The 26,004-nt window shown below is 32.1% G+C and overlaps 1 protein-coding gene across 1 annotated transcript; it reads left to right on the forward strand.

The window, feature by feature from the left end:
* Positions 1 to 22,179: 22,179 nt before the first annotated feature.
* On the forward strand, positions 22,180 to 23,547 carry LOC129248334 (phospholipase B1, membrane-associated). The gene has a single exon (XM_054887837.1). It carries the CDS (start codon positions 22,180 to 22,182, stop codon positions 23,545 to 23,547), a length of 1,368 nt encoding a protein of 455 aa, XP_054743812.1.
* The last annotated feature ends 2,457 nt before the right edge of the window (positions 23,548 to 26,004 follow it).

The following is a 26,004-nucleotide window of genomic DNA, read 5'->3' on the forward strand; positions in this document are numbered from 1 at the left end:
CTTAAAAGCAACTACTTAAACAATTGTTTACCCAAAAACTGTAAATGTGTCTGCAATTGAAAAGAATTGAAGTTCAAATACTTGAGGTCTTAATTTCTGCTAATTCACTCACCCACACACACACACACACACCAATAGCCGGCAAACTATTTAGCTGCGTAAGAGACACCCCAGCATCTTTTGTGTGGCTACTCCATTAAAGTTCAGTGCAGTAAAGTCAACTGGTGATTGAAGTTGGCTGAATTGAGTGTAATTGATAAGTGTGCACCCACGCACACAAACATACATACACATGCACACATTTGCTCACATACCATTCTATTAAAGTAAGCATAGACGCATGAATATATCTACGCATCTCTTTATGATATTTGCGTACATATGGATGTGTGTGTACTAGGGTGGGCCAATTTGTATGGAACGGTTTTTGTCGATATTGTTCGTTGGAGCTGTGGATTTTGCATAAAATTCTAAGAAAAAATGTCTACAGTACCGCCTTAAAGTAAATTTCAAGCCCCAGCTATGTTTAATTAATACGAAAATTGAGAGGGAGTTATGACAATGAAGATGGAAAGTAGGAAAAAAGCACCTGCTGTGTGAAGCTAAAAGGATATACAACCAAAATAATTGTAAATAAGTTATTATTTATTGTTATTATAATACGAAAAAAATGATTGCCTAGAAAGAAACAAAATTTTTTTTGAAAGATTGTAAACTGGAATTTTTTTTGGATTTTTTGTTTTTTCAAGTTTTAGCTTGATTTAGGTAACAAAAAAAAATTTACGAAAAAAATATTGATTAGAAAAAAATTAATTTTTAAAGCTTTGTAGAATTTAATTGTTTTTGGATTTTTTGCAAGTTTTAGTTTGATTTACATAAAAAATTATAAATTTTAGTTTGAAAAAAATATTTACTAGAAAAAAAATATATAAAATTTTGAAGCTCTGTAAAATTTAATTGTTGTTTGAGTTTTTACAAGTTTTAGTTTGATTTACATAAAAGAATTACATACAAAAAAATATTCATCAGAAAAAAATTATAAAAATAAATTTTTGAAGTTTTGTTAAATTTAATTGGTTTTAGATTTTGTGCAAGTTTGATTTAATAATTATAATCACATAAAAAAAATTTTACTAGAAAAAAAATTACAAAAGCAAATTTTTTAAGTTTCGTAAAATTTAATTGTTTTTGGGTTTTTTTTTTCAAGTTTTAGTTTTACATAAAAAAATTACATACAACAAAATTTCATTAGAAAAAAATTATAAAAATAAATTTTTAAAGTTTTGTAAAATTTAAATGGTTTTAGATTTTTTGCAAGTTTGATTTAATAATTATAATCACAAAAAAATTTTACTATTATAGAAAAAAAATGGTAATGAAAATTTAATTGTTTTTGGGTTGTTTGCATGTTTTAGTTTAATTTCCATAAAAAAATTACATTCAAAAAAATATTCATTAGAAAAAAAAATTATAAAAATAAATTTTTAAAGCTCTGTAAAATTTAATTGTTTTTGGAGTTTTTGCAAGTTTAAGTTTGATTTACATAAAAAAAAGCATACAAAAAAAAGAAAAAAGAACAATTGACTGGAAAAAATTATAATCTTTGTAAAATTTAATTGTTTTTTGAGGTTTTGCAAGTTCTAGTTTGATTTACATAAAAAAAGTACATACAAAAGCAAAAAAAAAAATTACTGGAAAAAATTATAAAAATAAATTTTTAGAAGTTGTAAATTTTTTTTTTTTTTTGATTTTTGGCAAGTTTTAGTTTGATTTACTTAAATAAAATTATACGAGAAAGAATTGACTAAAAAAATGATAAAAATGAATTTTTGAAGCTTTACAAATTTTAAATGTTTTTGGATTTCGGCAAGTTTTTGTTTGATTTACTTATAAAAAGTGCATACACCCTAATAAGAAAAATAATTATTTTGGAATTTCATATAGAATCCGAATCTGCTAGGACCGATGTCGACAAAAAATTTATCCACCCTAATGTCCATGAGTATGTACATATGCCCACATGTATGCAACCACAATTGGCGCAGTTCCATTTGTTAACAAGACTTAAGTGCTTTTAATGCGGTTAGTGCGGTGTATTGTTTACTGGGTACTGCACTTATGCACTTATAATTTGTTTATTTTTGTTTTTAAAATTTGCTTCTTTTGTTTTTTCCGCCTTTCAATTGCTCATTACTCCTGCTGATAAAATTTAACTTGACAGCCGCAATTATGGTCGTTTATTTTAAAATATGCAAAAAATGCAACAAAAAAAAAGACATGAGCTGTTAATTTTATGTTTGTCATTTCTGCAGACTTTAAATGAAATTGTGAAAATTTTTTAAATGTGGTGCGTGTGTGTGCAGTCTTGTATCTGTGTGACTATTGTATGCATGGAAACGTGGGTGTTTTTGTGAATGCATACCTAGAAATTAATGATACTTTAGAAAGCTTTAATGCAAGACTGGCACGCATTTTTATTGAGACATTCCCTTCAAAAATTTAAAGTGATATGATGTGCATACATAAATACATTAGAGCATTTAAAATCTGCAAAAGTATTTTTTTCTTGACGATCGCCGCCCATTTTTGAATAGATCGCGATTTAAAAATAACTCCTTTATCAAAAAATATTTTCTTTTAGAGGAAAATAATTTAGCTAGATTGATCTAAAAGGGCAAACAGTAGTATAAAAACGACCCAGTTAATTACACTGTGGTATAAAACAAAAAGTTGCAAAAAAACTTTGGAACGGACATGGTGAGGGTTGTAGCTTATGAAAAACTGAAAAGAATGGTATGTATTAAATTTTGAATACACCCTCAAAATCTCGTTTTAGAGCCAAAAAACCGTTTTTAGGCATATTCATTACAAAATACATCGTATCTTTGTCATTTTTTGACGAAATTAAAAATTTTTTTTTCATTTTCCAGCAAAAGGCTTAACCTTTCCAACCGTGAAAGAATTTTTTTATTATCTTTTGAATTCATGGAGATAGAGACCAAAAACTTTCAAATAATTTGATTTTTTTACTTATTTTTCAACTTTGAGACTAGTTGGTAGCTTTAATTTTATATAAAACATCTATTTTCTCTTACTACATCAAAAGTGTATTTAATTTTGCTTTTAATGACCCCTAATTCAAAAGAATTCGTTAGAAATTATCCAAGGAATTGCGTTTATAAGATTATAGTCACTTTACTAGTTTCACAAGTAATTTGATATTTTTTCTATTCTTACTTCCTCGTATTTTTTTTTGCATTTTATACACTTTTCTATACTTTTTCCACAAAATTATCAGTGTGTAGAGTTTAATAATATGTTTATCTGATACTATAGAATAATAATAAATTTTCCCCCAATCTTAATGAGGGAAATACATTGAGGGCATCTCTGTTTTTTCATACTTATTCGGTGCTCGACTATCCCACTCACAAAAATAGTATAGATTTTTGGTATATCCATCTTGCATGCCGAAAAAAATTGTTAAGACTTTTAAATCTGCAACAATTCGCCACTTATGCTCATTATATTTTATCATTTGAAGTATTTTCTGCATTGTAGCATAGGACTCCTTCATCAATCAATAAAACGGAACTGTCATGTCGTTTATGTGCTAAAGATACAAAAAACGTGTGATCAGAAATGATTTGCGAAAATCGAAATAGCTTTTGCTACATTTCCGGCTGGTTTATAGATAAGAAGCATCGTTTAAAATTTGAAAACAATAAAGCAATGGTTCTAGTGTATAATGAAATTTTTAACCGCGCATACGTAACTAGTAAATGGTATGAACCAGAGTATATTTGTGTGGCTTGTTCTTCAAAATTAAAACTAGCAAAATCAAAAAAGAATAACAATCATCTACAACTTTTGAGTCCAATGATATGGAAAAATCAAACTTATCATAAAGAAGAAGATTGCTATTTTTGCCAAACAAATGTTACTGGTCACCATTACAAAACACGTTGTAATATAAAATATGCTGATGTTCTGACCGTAACAAAACCTGTGCCAGTAGCCGTTGACAATTTGCACACAATGCTTGTAAATGATCAATTAAATTGTAATGAAGATCACCAATCTGTAAATATACTAGATTGTGAAGACAGTGATACAGAAAGTGTTCCTTCTACATCACATTCACCTAAACGCCATCTAATAACTAATGCAGATTACAAAGATATTGAACGTGATTTTAAATTTTCTCGAAGACAAAGCGAAGGTCTTGCTTCACGATTAAAGCAGTGGAATGTGGTAGATAGTGACTTCAAGATCACCTCCGGTCGCAATGATTTAGATCGAATGTTCTTCAAACTACTTTTTGAAGAAGATAAAAACCAATCTCTTGTTTATTGTACAGATGTTAATGGATTGTTTATTGCCTTGGATCACACCTATGTACCGCATGAATGGCGCCTGTTCATTGACGGATCGTGTAGAAGTAAGAACACTCTAATTTAACTTTAGATTGACAAATATATTTTTTAAAAATTAATGATAATTTATTTTTTAAGGTCTGAAAGCTGTGTTATTACACAATGAAAATTCATTTCCGTCAGTTCCTGTAGCATGAAGGAGTCCTATGCTACAATGGAGAAAATACTTCAAATGATAAAATATAATGAGCATAAGTGGCGAATTGTTGCAGATTTAAAAGTCTTAACAATTTTTTTCGGCATGCAAGATGGATATACCAAAAATCTATACTATTTTTGTGAGTGGGATAGTCGAGCACCGAATAAGTATGAAAAAACAGAGATGCCCTCAATGCAATTTATTATTATTCTATGGTATCAGATTATTCTATGGTATAGAAAAGTTCATAAAATGCAAAAAAAAAAATACGAGGAAGTAAGAATAGAAAAAATATCACATTACTTGTAAAACTAGTAAAGTGACTATAATCTTATAAACGCAATTCCTTGGATAATTTCTAACGAATTCTTTTGAATTAGGGGTCATTAAAAGCAAAATTAAATACACTTTTGATGTAGTAAGAGAAAATAGATGTTTTATATAAAATTAAAGCTACCAACTAGTCTCAAAGTTGAAAAATAAGTAAAAAAATCAAATTATTTGAAAGTTTTTGGTCTCTATCTCCATGAATTCAAAAGATAATAAAAAAATTCTTCCCCGGTTGGAAAGGTTAAGCTTTTAGCTGGAAAATGAAAAAAAAATTTTTAATTTCGTCAAAAAATGACAAAGATACGATGTATTTTGTACATGAATATGCTTAAAACGGTTTTTTGGCTCTAAAACGAGATTTTGAGGGTGTATTCAAAATTTAATACATACCATTCTTTTCAGTTTTTCATAAGCTACAACCCTCACTATGTCCGATCCAAAGTTTTTTTGCAACTTTTTTTTTTGTACCACAGTGTTATCGTTCTATCGGGTGTTTTTAAAGGCTTGAGAACAAAACAGAAATGTTGTTGGAATGAATTATAATACGAAGAGATTCGTCGTTGCTTGACCGAGTGGAAAGAGTGCATTGCGTTACACTTTGTTTTGGGAGTGAAATGAAACCAACTATACTCTAAAGATAACATAGCATAAGAAGTAATAGCATAACACAACATAAGAAAATAATACCATAAGATAGCATAAGACAATAATAACATAACATAGCATAAGAAAATAATAACATAACATAACATAAGAAAATAATAACATAACATAACATAAGAAAATGATAACATAACATAGCATAAGAAAATAATAGCATAACATAACATAGCATAAGAAAATAATAACATAACATAACATAAGAAAATAATAACATAACATAACATAACATAAGAAAATAACAACATAACATAGCATAAGAAAATAATAGCATAACATAACATAAGAAAATAATAACATAACATAGCATAAGAAACTAATAATATAACATAAATAGGTATTCCTTGTTTCCTTTTTTGGCCATTTTTAAAAATCGCATAAAGTTTTTATCAGAGAATATCTTCAATGAAATCTACCAAGGGTATATGCTTGTGTAACCTTTTAACCTTGTAACTTCTTTGTGAGATGATTTTAAAGTACTTGTCAAATAATGGGTCCAAATGACCAACTATATATAGATATATAATTAGTGCGCGTACAGTCAATTTTCTACTCCTATTCGTGGCCTGCATCTTGATGTTGTTCCACAAAATACCAACTAAGACAGATAAAAATGGGTTAAATTTTTTTGCAAAAAAGTTATTTCTGAATTTTTATTTGATATGCGTAAATATAATATTATATTTAGCTCAGATTGATACCTTAAAAGCTATTTCTAACAACATTCGTGTAGTTCCTCAAGTTTTTTTTTAATTCAAATTTTGATTGAAAGCCAAAATTTGTATCTTGAGTTCTTTACAATAAATACTTAAAAAAAAATTATAACAAAAACTCACTTCAAATGAAGTAACAGACTGTAACAATGTATAACAAAATTAAATTAAAATAATTAATGCATAATAAAAAACAGCTTAAAAGCCCAGCGTCTGGTCACAACTATAAAAACTTCATTTGACCACCAAAAAAACTTTTTAACCTCCCTTTGAAAATTTTGATATACTGACGCAAGGCCATCGTTCTGGATAGGAATTTTCTACACCTCTTGCCTTGGCCGTGTAGTTGAAGAAAACTGTTAGCCTGGTCTTGATTTTTGAGCGAGTTTGTTTACCTTGGCACGATGTTTGCTTAATAATAGTTTGTTTATTTCAGGCTCAAGCATACATGGAAGTCTCATTCCCAGTTAAGATGAGATTTATGAACGCCTCTTAGTCAACAATTTTCCCTTTACAGGTTTTAAAGCGACATTTTTTTTCAAATGAAATTCGGTGTTTTTAGAACCCTGACGATATTAGTGCAGTTTCAATTGCTCACAAGAGATACGCGTTGCTATGAAACCAACGATTTTATTTTATTATTTATTTAAGCTTATTCCTTGATAAATTATAAAAATAAATAAAAAACTATTAAAAAAAAAAAAAAAAAGAACGAAAAATGTTTTTTTTTTTGTATTTTTTCTAACGATATTTCTTTTTCAAAGCAAGTGAGAAACGAAAATCGCTAATCCACTTTAAAATATTCACAAGAGGCAAAAATAACTATGAAACGAATGCAGATAAAGACATGAAATTTGACATAGGCGTCAATCAGAGCCTCCAACCAACCAACCAACCTCAAAAAAATGTTTGCTCAATCAACATATACGCGAAATTTAAATTTGAAAGCCACTTTTTACATTTTTTCGTTTCAATTTCCTATTTATATTGAGTTGTTGCTATACTTATGTACTTGGAAGTGTCAGCGCCTAACGGAAGGTTAAAATCTAGCTTTTTGTCTTGTGATATAAATTAATTTCTTTTAATAAGTCTTGCTGAACCGCAACTAATATCTAACAACAGGTATTTGTTGTGTGAAATAATGAAAAAAAATCCTGTTATGCGAGTTTGCTGTAACAGACTTTGGTATATTAGGTTGAACTGTCTCTCAAATTGTTCTTAATAACAAATCAATGCCTGAGTCTATGACAAAGAGTCTATATAAACATGCACATTCACATACACTTGCACACCATTATGTGTATATGTATGCTAGTGGTAGGGAGACTAATGAGAAGGCATAGCAAAATATGTACACATATCTTAGTATGACTCTTTCACATACATACTTTTGTACACATATGTATGTTTTGTACACGCTTGTATGTATGTATGTATGTTTCTACTTATGTATTTCCTAACAGCTATACGGGTATATTCTGTGTGTATGTATGTGTGCATTATGTACTCACCAGCAATGAATACGAAATATTCAGAAATCACTAAGATGGACAGCCAAATGAAGAGCGCTGGTATTGTGAATGCATCTAACCTATCAACTCACCCACTAATTACATCCTTATGCACGTACGCATGGATGTAAGCACGTATGTATGGTATATGATGCACTCTTGTTTAGAGGCAGTCTAAAAATTTGCTCTGAGTGCCGCCTGCTTGTAGCGCATTAGGATGCAGGAAAGCTGCTGCATGTAAGCGTGATTGCTTGCTGATTTGTTGCTACATCCTAGTACATATGTATGTATGTACATATGCATACTCCCACATGCACACCTAGATGCCGCTGCATGCACTCTGCTTCACTGCGTACCTGTTTTTGAAGTGTAATGCGAATAAAATTTTTCATAGCCTCTGTGCTGTACAGTTCTACTTGCAGTCCGTTTGAGGTTATATGAGGTTAGCTGATGCTCTCCATTACAATTTCAATTCCTCTTCTTCCCTTCAATTGCTGTCAATATAGCGTTGATATCTTGTGCTTGTTGTTGATTACACTACGCTCTAAGGAGCAATGCTACAGTTACTTCTTCATGTTTTCTCACACTACTCATATACAGAGGAGGTGTATGCTTATGTGTGTATGTATGTGAGCATATTTGTGCTCCAATTCTTCTCCACTTCTCTTGCCGTGCATTTCCATTTCAAATTGTATGCAATGTTTTCCTTTTTTTTGTTGCTATGTATCGCTGTTGGTTATTGATTGTTAGTGTATGCCCTCTATTCTCCTACAAGTTTGCTGCTCTCACTCTCATCGCTCTTTTAGTAGGTACATGGCGTATGCGTAACCCTTTTGTGTAGTAAAGTCAAGCGAATTTTAAAGAGAATTTTGTAACTAAATGTTAGCATTTCTTGTGAGATCTCCATGTCATGCCAAAAATCATTAAATATTTAGCAAAGAATCAAATACTTATATGTATGTATATATTGACAATAACTATATTACGTGTACGTCTCTGCGTTTTATTGTTGTCGTTGACCACTTCAGCCAAGTCTAAGGCTGACTGGCCAATATTCAAAGCCAGCTGCTCGTTTCCCCATTTTCATGTCTCTGAATTTGTGTAATGCACATTCGGTTGTACATGCATGCATACATATATACAAACAAGTGTGCTTATTTGCATTTATTTGAGAATGTGCGGCTTTCGAGTTTTAGTAAAGTCCTCTTCCAGTCAGTTATCGACCCGTCGGTTTTCTGCTAAATGTATACAAATATATACAAGTATGCTCGCACGCACATACATACATATATACATACACATGCATATGTATTTCTGTGTGTCGTGTGTTTCCCATGCATCTGCCGTTTTGCGCAACCTGGCACTGCCATCCTCTGTTGGCCTTCCTTGATTTTGCAAAGAGCTTCACCTCTGTCCGCCCCAAAAGAATACCGGAAGATTTAGTTTTAAAACTAGAGCAATAGGTTAATATACGTACGTTGTTCCTCTCCATATATGTATGTGCGCATGCATGAATTTACCGTAATCATTTATTTTCCATGCATTCATACATACTATACATACACACTTGTATATGCAATGCATGAGTGTAAATAAATAAATGCTTGATCGCATGCTGCAAATCTTTATTCTTGCGTTTGTGTGTGCATGTGTTGGCGTCTAGTAGTTCAAAAATTTCGCACTTGCACTTGAGTTTCTCAACTTGTGTTTACAAAACTTTCTACAGTTGTGGTTATGTGCGTGTGTGTGTGTGATTTTCAACCTTGAAAGTTGTATAATAAAATTAAAAGAACAAAAATGCCAAAGCACTCACAAACTTTTGCATATAAATAGATATGTGCCTGCTAAAATGCTTGCTGCACACACACTTATACATACTTATTTTTGCGTGTTGCATGCATGTATGTATGTATGTGTCTCAAAGCATAAGTTTGTCTATGGTATTCTGGAAAAGTTAAACACTTGGCACATTTTCTCTATGCCGGGTTTTATGCAGACAGCGTGTCTGGCAAGTTTGCTTTGCCTCCCCCAACCTCCTTTCAACCTCTTTAGTTACTTTCCCTTCGTGTGTGTTTGGCCTCTTTTGCGCAAAAATGACTTCCGTTTGTTTTTTTTTTATTTATGTTGACTTAATATGTATATTTAAGGTTTTTGTTCGTAAAGGTGTGATATATTCCGGTTTCACAGTGTTTTGACTATCTATCGACTTGTGAAATTTGTAGTTTAAAAGTAGCAATAAATTGATTGGGTTATCAAAACGTAAATGCCAATAATATGCTTCATTTATTTCTAGAGCACTGGTGTACAACAAACATTTACTAGGGTAGCTCAATAGTTTGTTGAACGAAGAAGAAGAAGAGATGTGAAATTAAATATGAAATTGGGTTTGCTTTTCCACATACTTATTTTCCTTCCTTGGAGATTAAAAAAAATATATTTTTTTTGGGATTTTTTTAAAGAACGGCTGTTTGACATATAGAGGTACCCGCTCACTAATCCTCGAGGGTATAAAAATTGTATTCAAATAACGGTTGGATGTAACGGCATAAAGGAATCTCGATTCTCGATAGTTGTAGATATATCCCATTTTGATTAGTTTCCGGAATATATTCCGAAAATTCAAAATACAAGTTTATTCCTCAAAAGTGATATTAACTCCTTCAAAGTACACCCCACCTACTGCAGTGCATTTATACCAGCGTTTGAGTCAGCGGTTGAAACATTTCTGAAACTCCATTAGCAGTTGACTCGATCATACAGGAAAAAACAAAACAAAAGCTCATATTTTTCTTTGCTGACAAAAAACGATGCAATTTTTTTTGGTCTTGATTCACTCGGAGCTCTCCACTCGCTCGCATGATAGCATTCAAATCCATTATGGCTGTAGTGATCGATATCTTGTTAAGTATCGATCAAACAATTTAAAGTTTGTGCTCGTTGTTAAGGTGACATTTCACACTAAAAAATTCCTTTGCGGTACATTTTACAGTTTTTCTTTGATAAAAGCGAAAGTGTAAACCAGGCCGCTGAAATTGTGAATGGTGTTTATGGTGCCCATACTTTAACATTCAATTTTGGTTTCATCAATTTCGTTCAGGCATTTTTGATGTTACAGAAGTCGAAAATGTCGATAAAATCACAGCAATAAATGAAGTTGACCGACATTGTTAGTAGACATAGCGTCGCCCGGAAGCTACAAATCGACCATAAAACAATTTTAAACCATTTGCTCAAAAATGTTACGCAAAAATAATTAATTTCTTTTTCTCCAAACTAATATATTTCAATGAAACTTGGTAAACCGGTTATGCAAGATTGATTGATCTTGAAAATGGGGAAATCAGTAAATAGCCACGGTGCCTGCCATTTGACGGTAATTTTCAAAAATTAAAAAAAAATGTTATAGCTCTGTTAAAAATGTAGTAAAACTATTAAAATTTGGCGCAAATAAAAATTATAGACAATAGGCTGTGCCACGCCCATTTTTGGGTATATGTTAACGTCGTTAACGATTTCTTAAATCTGACCTAAACTTGACACGTTTTTCTCCCCTTTTTATATGCTAAATATAAATTTGCTTCTGTTCCTCTTTAATACTCATTCTCTTTGAGCTTGTTTGATTTCAAAAATGAACAGGCAACCCAAATTAAAATTAACTAAAATGTGTGCGGGTAAATAAAGTTCGGTCCGGTCCGGTTCGAATTTAGCCTTCCTTACTTGTTTTATATATACTTGGGTTCACAATAAGTTTGGTTTGACATACAAAAAATGTATGACAATTAATTTTAATTTAGTTTAGTTTTAACTACTTTTCCATAAAAATACCTTTCAAAGTAAAAAAATAATAATAATTGAACAGATTTTTATCGAAGTTTTGTAGTTTTTTACTTAAAATTAAAACAAAAATGTGTATACAGTTTTGTCACCCACTAAATTCTAGTATAATAAGAACTCGAAATCTCTTCTTTGAATAAACATTTATATAATTTTCTTTTTTAGCAACCCAAAATTATTCTTCAAATCATATTTTATCCAATTTTATTATAAAGGGTGGTTAAGTTGCAAGGGCCCGTGTTGATTTTGGATAAAATACAATTTTTTTTAGGAAATTATTGGCATTTCTCTTTATTATGATAATATTGGTATGGATCAATTACGTATGAAACCAACTATCGGCGAAATGGCCGCCGCGGCCTTGGCGGCAAACCTCCATCCGATGGTCCAAATTTTCGATGACGCTGAGGCATAATTGAGGTTCTATGCCATTAATGTGCCGAATTATCTCATCCTTTAGCTGTTAAATTGTTGCTGGCTTACCGACGTACACCTTTTCTTTCAAATAATCCCATAGAAAGAAGTCCAACGGTGACGTGGACGTTTAGGTGTGGTTCACATTCAACATCGGCCCTTGAAATTTAACCTTTTACAATTTTATATACAAAAGAAACTTAGAGAAAGCAGCTGATACACGAATACATCCATGCAGCTCGCGAAAAAAATATAGAGTTAAGGGAAGTCAGAGGCCCGAAAAAATGATGATTTTCAATAATTTTTCTTTATCAATTGGTTTATTTCACAAAAATACAACATAACATTAATACATCATGTTTCGACTTGACTTTAGCAAAATTTCTCTTTTTATATGGAGCCCGTTTCTCCAGAAGTCCCTTGTGGTGATCATCACAAGTCCTTGGAGATGCATTTAAAATCAATCGGACAAGAGAAATTATTTTATTAATAGATGATCCTGTGCCTGATCGAAGTTTTTTTTTCAAAATTAATAGTATAGCGGCCTCAGGAAATATTTTTCAATATTACATTTACAGTACATTTTATTGAAATCTACCAAGCGGTTTTTAAGTTACAGCGAACACCAGTTCAAAAAACATAGTTTTGAGAAAGCGCAAGCGGAGCGCCCTAGCGCCCTTTGTTAATTGGGCGAAAAGTATTTGTCGGATTCATTTCAAATTTTCAAACAATATTTTAAAGATATTATACTTTAAGAAAATACAAATCACATTTTTTTAAAATTCTGACTATCCCTAACCCCTTAATGTTCATTATTTTCCTTCTCATTGTCAAACAAACAAAACTATTAATCCTGATTTCAAACCTTAAACAAAAATTAAAAAAAAAATGAACAAATTTTCATCAGACTTACGCAGTTTTACAACCCATTTATATTTGGTATAATAAATTGCAAGTTTGAAGCTGCTAGAAAACCCATTTGATTTTTTATAATTTTTTTCTTGACGATGGATGTCAGATGCTTCATAGATGCCAGAGTTACTGCACCAGCGAACAAGCGCATTAATTTCTGATTTCAACATAGGAACAAGCTCAGTAATTCTAATCGCAGAAAATACTTCGATATCATCAGCATATACAAGAAAATTTTCAAACGAGAAGCAGGTACTAATATCATTAATAAATAGAACGAAGAGTAGAAGAAATACTGTCTTGTGGTACCCCTGAAGATGCAATGAAAGGTTCCGAGCATTCACCCTCAATCATTGCCACACATCGTCTATCGGATAAATAAGATTTCAACCATTGCAAGGAAACAGAATGAAAACCAATGGAGGCTAATTTACGTAATAGAATTGTGTGAGAAACTTTATCAAACGTTTTGATTGATAGCTTTTAAAAATATTTCTGGCAAAGCCGTTAACAAATTTTAATGACAGTTACAGGCGTTCAAAAATGTTTGCCATTTGCTAAAGAAGTCTCCGGTAGTGAACACACCTCAAATGAATAGATCAATCAAATTCTGCTGAAATCGACTGAGCACAGCTTGAGTTATTGTTGAGTATTGAGTTATTGTTGGCTTCTCAATTTTTTTTTGTGTTGGCTTCTAAATTTTTTTCTGTTATTAAAACTTTGAGGAAGATATTGGTTTTAGGCAAGTCAGTATCAAAGTGTGTATGCGCAGTAGGTGTGGGCATTTATTTCCGGTTTTATCCAAATTTATTATTTTTTTATGCTTTATATGATTTTCGAACATTTTTCGTTTTTGAGCAATGACATTTGTACTGTGGCGGCCAAAATAATAGCAGCGTAAAATATTGCCGATTTTTGACAATTTGTTTTTTTTTTTTGCGTATTTATTTCCATATAAACGGCTGAATATTTAATATAAATTTTGACAAAAAAAAGTGTTGAGATTTATTCAAGTGATCTAAGTCTTATGGACATTGCCGAAAATATTTCAGAAAACAGGTTTAGTTTCAAGCTTGAGTATAATAAGAAGTAACTGAAAAATTTTTGAAAAAAAAAATTATAATTTTGAGAAATGTTCAATGTTGAAAATATTGCCATTGAATTGTTAAAGTAAATATCTTCAGTTCTTTTCGACATTAAACATTTTGTTTCTATTTTTCTAAAAAAAAAAACTTTATTTATTAGACATTTTTGGGAGACATTTTTTTATAAAAAATTTTTGGAAGATTTTTTTTCTACAAATTTTATAAAAAATGTTTTTTTTGTTTTTAATTTTTGGAGAATATGATATATGTCTAGTGATATATAGTATGTAAGCAATTAGACTGAAAAAATCATTAAAAAAAAATTAAAAATTTTGAGAAATGTTCAATGTTGAAAATATTGCCTTGATTTGTTAAATTGAATATCTTCAGTTCTTTTCAACATTAAACATGGAAATTTTTTTTATATTATATGTATATTTATAAGAACTTTTTCGGGAAATTTTTATGAACTTTCGTTGGTAAAAATGCTTTGGGGAATTGTTTTTTGGTAAAACAATGTTTGGAGAACTGTTTTTTGTAAAAAAATGTTTGGAAAATTTATAAAAAAAAACATTTGGAGTACGTTCTTTTGGAAAATTTTTTTTGGAGTATATATGCGATTCCATGTGAAGTGATATATGTGAGAAATTGGGGCATTGTCGTAAAATTTTTTGAAAATTTCTTTAGTTGCAAGTATAGAATAAGAATTAGACAAAAAAATTTTGATTAAAAAATTATGATTTTGAGATTTGTTGAATATTGAAAATATTGGTATTGAATTGCTAAAGTGAATAAAAAAATTTCAAATTTCAAATTTTTTTATTAATTTTTTTTCAAATTTTGTATTTACTTGAAAAAAAAAAAAAAATTTTATAAGACTTTTTAATAACGTTTTTTTGAATTTTTTTTGGGTATTTAAAAACAAAAATGTTTTCGTTTATATTCCTTAAACAAAAAAGATCTGAATTTTTTATATACTTAAAAAAAAAAATGTTGAGAAAAACTTTTATATAATTATTTTATTAGAAACTATTTTTGTTAAACATTTTTGGGTGTTTACCTTAAAAAAAAATTTTGAGAAAAACTTTTATATTTTTTATTAAAAACTGTTTTTGTTAAACATTTTTGGGTATTTTTTTTTTTAATTTTTGAATAATTTTTTTTTTTAATTTTTCGAGAAGTTTTTTTTTAAATTTTTTGAGAATTTTTTTTCCAAAAAGTTTTTTGGGAAAATTTGTTAAAAATTTGTGGAGAATGCTTTTTATGAAAATTTTTTCGGGATTTTTTTTAAATATTGTTGTTTGGATATTGTAAACTCACTTTTCTCCTATAAGAGTTTTTCTTATTTTTTTTTTTTAATATTTTCTTTCGAATTAATCGATTTATTCTACAAATTCGGACGAAAATTGTGAAAGTTCAATAAAAATGTAAATAATTTTTTTTTTTTTTAATCTTATGCACACTCTCACTCTTTTTGGGGACATTTCTTGTTTAGTTAAACATTTTCGGGGCCTATTTTTTTGTTAAAAGTTTTTGGGAACATTTTTTTTTTCCTTTTCCTCTATCAAATTTTTTTCTCTTTTCTTGTTTTATATATTTTTACGAAATAATCAAATTTTTCTACAAATTCTGACGAAAAGGTGTGAATTTTTCATAAAATTAAAAAAAAAATTTTAAATTAAAAGTAAATTTAGAATTTTTTTTTCAATTTTATACTAGCTCTCGGTTTTTTTGGTTACATTTCTAGTTTAGTTAAACATTTTTGGGGACTATTTTTTTTCTTAAAATTTTTGAGGAACAATTTTTTTCCTTTTCCTCTAACAAATTTTGTTCTCTTATTTGCTTTATATATTTTTTCGAAATAAACAAATTTTTCTACAAATTCTGACGAAAAGGTGTCCATTTTTCATGAAACTTTTTTTTTTTAATTTTATTTATTTTTTTATTTCAATTGTATACTAGCCTTCAGACTTTGAGCTATATAGTGTTTTTGTAGGAGACTATAACTAACTGTATTTTTATAAAAATAAAAATAAAGTAAAAAAATATATAGTCAAAACTTTGCGCTATGGCGCGCTGCTATTATTTTTACCACCACTATACATATTCACTAGAGCAACATTTTTACGCGTTTTAATTAAAAAAAAAATTTGAATAAAAACCATAAAAACCCGGTAGCAAGGTAAATTACTTACCAGGCGTTCAATCCCATTGAACTCGCAGTAGTCTTTTTGAACTTTTACAGCAGTTTTTCTTACTCTTATTCACTTTTACGCATGCAGATACATTCGCACAAATATTTGTCTCAAAAGATTATGTACAAAGTTATCTCATAATTTTAAGGTTCAAGAGCATGAAAGCGAATTTCATTGCACACAAACAAAGTAGCGCGCGGGCAACGCACAATACACTTTTAAGGTGTGCTTGTGTGTGTGTATGTGTGTGAGTATGTATGATGAATGCTCAGATGTGTCCGTAGAATGTCTAGTCAAGTACAATATTTGTGTTGGGTCAACAAATTTTAATTGAAATGAAGTTCTAAGTTAAGTGAGTGTCAGGCGTCGTTAACATGACATTTATGCCATTTAAAGTGCCACACTTGTTTGACTTTTTGGTGGTTAATTTTTTTTTGCATTTTTATGTAGATGTTTTTTTTAACAAATATGCAATATCGCAACAAATAAACTGTGTAACTAAGCGCAGTAAGGACAGTCGAATGAACTTGCCTTTGAGTACTTGGGGTTTTTATAAAAATAAATGCTGCTTTTGTGCTATTCTGTTTCGTTTTTTCCCCCTTTTTTGCTTTGACATCATTTGGTGAAGCCAAGATTTATTGCTTTTCCGTTGATCTTTTGCTTTAACTAAAAATACAAATTTCTGAATTCATAAAAAATATGTTCACTTATATAGTTTTGCATGGCTTTTCAGCTAAAATACTTTATGCGTTTATTTAGCCATTTCATTTGTTCAACCTACGAGAAAGCGGTAAGAAGTATTTTACAGTTGAGTGAAGTGGTTGTGGTGTAAGTTCTGAATGTTCGGAGTTTGAAAAAGGTACTAGTTTTTTTACCTAATATTCAAAAAAAGATAGAAGTTGCTTGACTTTAAGTGGAAATTGGAGAACATTTAAAAAAAATATTACTGGCCAAAAATTATTGAAGTGCAAATGAATGGATTTGAAAAATTAAATTAGAGTTTTTTGATACAAAAAAAATGGAAGACTATAAAAATAAAATTTCTTTACTATACGCTGAAGGAATATTGCTGGTCCTGTATAAATTCAACAATACTGCAATAAATCCTTTAATGACCAAGTGTATAAAACCAACAATAAAATACAAAAATATAAAAAACAACAACGTAAATTGATTTCCACTAAACAGAACTTTAATGCATATGCCTGAGTTTTTAAGAAAACGAAAATAATATATAAAGTTAAGATTTCTTCACATCTTCAGCTGAAAATGTGATTTTTGAAGACACAAATGAAAAGTGAATAAAACGAAATATTATATTTTGTGTATTAAACAAAAAAAAAAAAAAATTGTTCTCTAACATACGGCGAGAGAATACCAGAAAGACCTGAAGAATAAAAACAGCAAATAAAAGAAAAGAACAAAAGACATCTCTCGTCTAGACCAAAACCAATATTTGTCAAGAAAACAAAGATCTTCTGATATTGAAGGACAAAGATGAAAAGTGAATAAAACGAAAGATTTTGTGTAATAAACCAAAAAAAAGAATAGTTCTCTAACATCCGATGAGAGAATATTAAAAGGACCTGAAGATTAAAAACAGCAAATAAGAATAAATAATAAAATAAAACACTTGTCTAGACCATTTCTACTAAATGTTGTTCCATATGATTATGTATATATAAAATTAATGTTTTACAGAAACAATAGATCTTCCGATCTTGAAGGACAAAGATCCGAAGTGCATAAATATTTTGTGTCGAAACTCAAAGATGTATATTTCTCAAGCACCCATAGAGAGACTAATACTAGAACTTTAATAATAAAATAAAAAAAACGTACCGTTAGAACTGATTTGCATTCAATTACACATTGGCTGAAAAGTCCCGGGCCTAACAAAGAAAACACGTTTTTTTGTTCAAGCTTTATTTATCAATGTAATTTCCTTGAAGAACAACGCAATCAATTCAGCGGCGCTCTAATATTTCAATACCACTTTTGTAGAACGATTTATCTTTTGAATCAAAATAGGCCTCCGTAGAAGGAATAAGCTCTTCTTTCGAACGAAAACTCTTACCGCCGACCTTTTTTTTTCGGTCTGCGAACCGCCAGTAGTAGATACGTGGAAGTCACATCTGGCGAATACGGCGCGTGTGGGAGCAATTCGAAGTTCAATTCAAGTAGTTTTGCCATTGTTTTGTTTGACTCGTTTGCACCCACTGTGAACAAAGCTCTGGTGTTACCGCCTCAATTGGACGTTCACTGCGTTGTGGATGGAAGCAGTGTAAAATTAAAACACGAAATTATTTTTGATCCATTTTTTTGAAAATAACACAAATAGCTTCACTCTTAGCACATTAACTCACGAAATAATGAATAGAATATCATGAAATTTTAACAGCTGCCTTTTTAAGGTTAGTACTAACTGCAAAAGAGGTGAATGCAACAAAACTAGTACCACCTATGTTTTAGGGCCGGGACTTTTCAACCCATGTGTTATAAATCCGAGTGATTAGTGCTAATTTCGTAAATAAGAAAAAAAAAACGATTTCTACAAATCTTAATTTGAGTTTGGAAGAATAAAAACAACTATTTTGTATCATAAATTAAAGAAAAATAATTAAGAAAAAAAAACCAAAAGAACCATGCGCTCTGAAATGTGTATATCAATCAACTCTATCACTGTTCCCTTCACAAGTTCGGACATCGTACACTCTATGAATGTGGTATCACTGAACTCGAGGAGCTACTCGCGATGGCAATAAAAATAATAATAAGTTGCTTTTGCGCCGACAAGTGCGCGATGTCAATACGTGGAGCGTTATTTCATGATTCGTCCCGAAATGAATTTCTTAAATTTAGTAAGAAATTATTATTGCCAAAGTTTTTCATTAAAACTAGAAGCTTTTTAAGATGCCAGGTTACACTTAAGGGGTTATATACCTTGTGGTCCGGTGAAATTAGCGAAAGTTGGGTTTTTTTTTAAGATATGTAGCAATAATTTTATTGTATAAAAGTTTTTATTATTGGATATTACAATGTTTAAAGAAAAAAAAAGGCTTTGTTTGTGTAAAAATATTTAAAAATGGCGGAGTTATGGCGTTTTCCCCCAAGACCCTTTTTTTGGAAGAGGCTTGCGGTGGACGCGATTCAAGTCCACCAAGTCAACTGAAATCAAAAAATCGAAAAGATTTCATTAGTATTGGGTTATATCTTCTTAGTGAACGATCAATATATTAAATATTTTGATTTTTGTGAAAATAGGAACATGTTTTTAAAAAAACTCCACTTCTACAGTCCTAAAATTGGCATTAAAAAATTCATATCTGCAAAATAAAAATTTATACATAAAAAGTTGATCGTTCACTAAGAGGCGACATCAATTACGAACAATTTAAAAAAAAAATTATAAAAATCGGTTGAATACTTTTTTTGCAATCGCGTCCACCGCAAAAGCATTTTTGGAAAAACACGTTTTTGAGATAATCGCGTTTAAAGTTTCAAGCGCCGCATGAGGCCGTACGCTCAGGACGTGACGACGCACAATTTAAAACGCTGTAACTTTCGATCTATTGCTCAGATCTCTATGAAATTTTTGGAAAATGTTCTCAAGGGATTGTACTTTACGATAAAGAAATAAAATTTATTTTGATTTTTTTGAAAAACACAAGGTATATAACCCCTTAAATTGGAGTTTTGGAATAGTTTAGGAAATACCGAGGCCTACAGTATTCCGAAAGTTTTGATTTTGGGATATTTTTAAAGTAAGCCCACAGTGCTTAAATTTATATTTTTAAACCGGCTAACAAGTAAAAATTCAACAATCGAAAGCATTTAAATAAACCATCAAATCAAATCATTTAAACTTTAAGGCCATTAAAAATGCAGACAAAAGTGAAGTAATATATTTTGTTAAATTATATTTAAAAAATCATTTTGTTCAGTAACGTATACGATACATCACAAAAAAGACTGCACATGTAACTTACTTTTAAAATTGCACAAATATTATAGTAGCTAATATAAAAAAACATGAAGCAAAAATTTACGAAAACAAAATCTCTAGGCGTGCCATTCTTACTTTACTTACAAAACTATTTAAATAATCGATTATCATATAACCGAAGTCATAATTATGCTATTATGTGTACGTAAAACATCGAAGCATTCAAATGGAGTCGTCTAAATTGGATCTGAATAGTTTTTATTGTAATCAAATGTAGTAATAAATAAAATTCTTACGTCTTTTTATCTAATACATAATATTTCAAAATTTCGGGCTTCCCGTGATAAATACAAAATGTAATCCCGGTATTTTCGGGAAAACGCCGAGATCGGCATGCCTAATATATGCATATATAAAAAACTAAATAAAGAAAGCAATAAATAAGGCAAACACCTTTTTGCCACATAATTAAGCCAAATCGGCCAAAATGAAACCACGGTCGCACAAATCGGTACTGAATCTTAGGAGACAGGATATGAGAAACAGGATAGAAACCGGCTGTCACTTCTACCTACCGAACTAAGTTTTAGTTAGTTAGAACCATTTTTCCGACTTTCTAATATCATTATAACTTACTTTGCCATGCCGATGAACAAATTTTCGTTCTCTCAAAATCTTTTTAAACTCTCAGGTCGATCTATATGAGGATTAGTTGTATGCCCCCTTTAAAATGCATAGTTCAGTTTAATGGGAAATGAAAAAAAAAAAACGGAAATAGTTGAAAGATACTGTAAAGCATAGAATACTTTATCAGGCTAATAAAGCTCACTTGATTGGTTAGAAGAAAAACAGGCTAGCCTTCACAGCATTCATAATAAACACATAAACAAATAAATAAATAATTGCAGATCAGCTAGTTTTGCCTTCTCGCATGAGCAGTCTTGGAAGTAGTTGAAACACCCGGTGGGCTCGTCAGGCAATTGAAAAATGGAAAATAATTAAAGTGCACTTTAAAGTTAGAAATAGATTATCGGCTCGGTTAGTAAAGTTCACTTTATTGCGCAGATGAGTAAATGGGACATATTTTTAGACTCATCGATGTAAAATTTTCAGTTGGCCCTTTGCCATATCCAAATCTTTGCAAACTCCATATTAGTAGCTGCTGCCCTCCTCCACAGACCATGAACGAGACCTGACAAGGTTTGGGTTTTATTCTTATAAGAACATGACCAAATGTATCTTTGCCTAGGTGAAAAAATTTTAAAAACTTGAAATTAAAAAGAAAACTAAATAAATGTTTTTCTAAACCAAATTTTGCTACTTTATCTGAAACTTCTTGCTCATTTCGCGAAGTTTGCTTGCTTCCCTCAAATTTTCCAATTTTATCTGTAACTTCTTGTGCATTTCGAGAAGTTTGCTGGCTTCCTTCAACATTTTCCACTTAATATTAGGAGTGTTTCTCGAATAGTTTTCCCTCTAAAGTATCGTAGCAAAGATCAAAGTGAAATTTTTTAATAAATTTTGTTTTAGTTGACAAGCAAACACGAATCTACAACCCGAAATCGCGAAAAATATTTTGTTTTCTTTGCCTGAGCTGATTGACATTTGAGTCTGCCAGCAATAATATCGATTTCTCATGAGTTCAGTGATACCAACTTCTTCGTATTCGTAGTGGATTAAATTGTTTTTTCAATTTTTTTACCACCAAAGTACTTAAAACAAATAATAAAAAATAAATCCAAAGTTTCTTCGTAGTGGATTAAATTGCCTATAATTTTTTTTTTACCACAAAGGTATTTAAAAAAAATTATAAAAAATAAAACCAAACTTACAATCCAGCGATACAAATTTCTCCGTATTCGTAGTGGATTAAGTTTTTTATAATTTTTTACCACGAAAGTACTTGTAAAAATCATAAAAGAAAGAAATCCAAACTTACTTATAGATCCAGCTAAAGTCAATTACGAAATTATTGTAAAAAATAAATTTGCTCTTAAATAAAAAATGACGTCACTATTACGGACACCCGCTCAGTTGGTGCTACTCGTCTTTTGCGCACTTTGTTTGCAGTCCACCACGCATAGCTTCGATTTTTTAAGACGCCTCCGACAAAAGAAAACCGATCGACTATGGACTCACCTCATCGGGCAGAAGACTATGGACGATCTGCATGAAGCCGAGAAAGGCAATGTTCTCATAACTGATTTGGATCGCAACATGCGTCAGCTCTTCGTTGATGTGCGTCGCTATTCTATGAAACGTGCAAATGAGGATATGGAAAAGATCTACGAACAGAATTTGGCCGAAGGCAAAATGCAACCCGTCATACCGCCAACACAACCATTTCCTTGTGATCTCAGCTATGCGCGTTCCACATTCCCACCGACCTCGGTGCATCAGCTGCGACCGGGCGATATTGATGTGATTGCCTCCGTTGGTGATTCGCTTTCCGCGGGCAATGGCATAATGTCCGTGGGTGTGGTGGACATTATGAATGAGTATCGCGCATTCTCCTTCTCCGGTGGTGGTTATGGCGATTGGCGCACTTATCTAACCTTACCGAATATATTGCGAGTATTCAATCCAAATCTCTATGGCTACTCCACCGAAAATGAATTGACTATAGACAGTACATCGCACTTGAATATCGCCGAACCGATGATCATGTCACGAGATCTGCCATTCCAAGCAAGCATACTTATCGATCGATTGCGTCAGAATCCGAATGTGAATATGGAGAACCATTGGAAACTACTCACCATATTCGTGGGTAACAATGACATTTGCTCCGACATGTGCCACCATGATAATATGACCGATTTTCTGTACCGTCATGAGATCGATATGCGCCGTACACTCACTTTGTTGCGCGATAATGTGCCACGTTTGCTGGTCAATATAATAACCGTACCCAATATGGTGGTGTCAATTTATCCGATGCGCAATGCGCCGTTTCGATGTTTTGTTGTCCATCATCTTGGCTGTCATTGTGTTTTCAGCCATGCCGTAGGTGAGCGAGAGTTACATCGAGCCTATGATTATATCAAGAAATGGCAAGAGGTGGATCAGTATATTGCGCAGTTGCCAGAGTTTCAAACAAATGACTTCGCTGTGGTCTATCAGCCGTTCCTGTCGCATGTAAGCACACCAACGAAGGAGAATGGTGAAACAGATTATCGTTACTTTGCAAGCGATTGCTTCCACTTCAGTCAGTTCGGACACGCGTCCATGGCGAATTCATTGTGGAACAACATGTTGCAGCCACTGGGTCAAAAAAGGCAGGATATGGTGCCGGCATTCAGCGAAATCGAGTGTCCCAATGAGCAGCATCCGTTTATAGCAACGCTCTACAACAGCTGGCAAAGGAAGTAAAGCAGGAAAGAGGATCAGTTTGAAGTACCTTTTCAAGCTCGTTGTTTTTTAAATGTTTAGTTTTTAAACTAAGTATTCCTTTTTTAATCTTATGAATGTTTCAAATGGTAATAGAGTAGTTTTAAATATTTTACTGTACAATATTAGTTAGAATTAACTTTTAATAAAAAGTGTTGAATTGGGTCTCAGGGAACTGTTTTCTTCGAGTGGCCAAGAAGAATTTGAATGTGCTTTTATACTGGACGCTCGAACTCAAATATTAGACGATCAATTCACTTAAAATATGCACAAGTCTACTGCGATTCATCGCGACGATCGAGAGACGATTGCTGATGCCCACTCGGTTGGTAGAATGGCACCGGCTGAAAATCTCGAGAGAATTCAAAGATCTGCCCTCATTGGAATCTGTGGAATCTCCCTAATTTAGCGCTTAACGCAATGTTGAATGTGATACCTGTGGATATCGCAGGCAAAACTAGCGCTTGACGTGCCGCAGTCAGATTGAGACGTTTGGGCTTTAAGTCAGACTTAAGCTACTCCAGTATCCTCTGAAATTTTAAGTTCATCCTTTATGCATTCATTTTCACGCTGATGTTCCAAACGTGTTCACGGATCGCTCGAAGTAGAATGCAAGGGAGTTGTATTCTGCGAGAGACTCCCATCAAGCTCAAATTTAGGCTACCGGGCCATTGTACTTATAATATCTTCCATAGGTGGTAACCGCAATCAAATAAGCCGTTGATTGATACTATCACTGCCGTTATGTGTATTCAGACAACCAAGTGGGTATTAGGCCCTGGGCTCGGTACTGCTGCGCTCGAATTTAGTTGGGGGAATTCACGACTTCTCTCTCAACTGATTCCGACTACTCCGATATGATTCTTATTTGTCTTCCTGGCCACAGGTATATTTTGGGAAATTGCTGGGCGTATGAGCTAGCTAGACTGGGAATCTTCGAGGTAGTTTCCCCACGGAATGAGAGAATTGTGGTTACCTTGAAAATCTGTGGTCTACTCCTCGAAAAATAGGCTTCGCATCCATTCAACAAACGTTGGGTAAGTACTCAAACATGCAATGTCGCGAGATCCTTCTGGCCAAGGATAGATCGAAGGCGCTTGAGGGAGCTTCTAAAGCTAACAAAACCGGAGCCCTCGAATTTCTGGGGTTCGGGCAATGTCCGTTGGGAATCTATACGGTGAGACTTGGTATTGCTTCAATTTCTTTCTATAGCAGCTGTGTGCAAGATGAGGGGCAATCATCTCGGCACATTCCTCTCAGCTGTCCTGTACGCGTCGGGCTGAAATGCAGTCATCTTGGCTCACACTTTTTTCCTGCACCTGCGGTAGTTTTAAATGTCATACACCTGATAAATTTCATCAATTGGATGAAGCGGGTAACATCTTCGCCCACTCACTCACTTCTTCTGTTTTTCTTCCATTCATCCTCATAATGGTCATAATTTACTGCCCTTGCGTCTAAGTCCGCCAGCTGATGAGAAGACGCTTCAGAGCTTTTTCTCTGCACAAAGGTGAATATTTTTTAAGCGTTATGTTTTAGCTCATCTTTTATTTATAAAGAACGTAACTACTAGATTTTATTTTTAACTACTGTAACTAGGAATTTTAAACCTCATCAAGGAGTCTGAAAGTGTCTACGAGCCACATTACTGATACTTAAATTATTTGTTGTGTTAGCTAGGTTTATCTTCAAAAAAAAAAAAAAAAAAAAAAAAAAAAAAAAAAAAAAAAAAAAAAAAACGATATCGCACAGCTATATCGGGGCTACAGGGTGGGTGCGTAACATTAAGGTGGCTCGTTTCGTTACCAACTCTTGCAAAATGAAAAACAAGTTGGCCGGCTCGTTCAAGGGTCACAAGTTCGAGCCATTCTCGGCGAGTTCGGAGCGGATACGGAAAATTTTTGAGTGCAACGCCAACATAGAGCGAACCAATTATTATTTGTCCGGAGTAGTACGCATTTTTACTCATGATAAATGATGCTGCCGCTATCGAAAAAAAATTACCAAAGTTGTATACAACCCGGATCGAACATACTCGCTTTCGCTAGAAGGTCCTCATCTTTTTCCATGCAATGCTGACTTTGTTTGCGGTCCTTAGTGTTGTACTTAAACATCCAGGTCTCATCTCCAGTGAATACCCGACTCATGCCACCTTTACCATCGCTTTGAATGCGGACCAACAAATCTCTCCAAATTACTTTCAATGTGAGTCACTCACTTGAACGACGCCACTAAAAAAGTTATCTTTCAAAAACGCGCATAAAACGGAAACCAAACCTATCGACTTCGAACTTTGACGGGAACTGATGAAAGGTCTTTTCTTTCTAGACTCTAACTCAGTATATCCAGTTGTCGACAGCAGTCGACTAATTACTAAATTCCCGGAACTTACTTGCAATACCTCGTGCCTCTCAGTTAATAGAGGAGTCGCAATACAAA

Source organism: Anastrepha obliqua, chromosome 5 (genome assembly GCF_027943255.1).
Source record: "Anastrepha obliqua isolate idAnaObli1 chromosome 5, idAnaObli1_1.0, whole genome shotgun sequence".
Classification (NCBI taxonomy): domain Eukaryota; kingdom Metazoa; phylum Arthropoda; class Insecta; order Diptera; family Tephritidae; genus Anastrepha; species Anastrepha obliqua.

Bases quoted from the DNA above. Each gene is read 5' to 3' on its own strand.
- LOC129248334 (XM_054887837.1), top strand. From the start codon at position 22,180: ATGACGTCACTATTACGGACACCCGCTCAGTTGGTGCTACTCGTCTTT.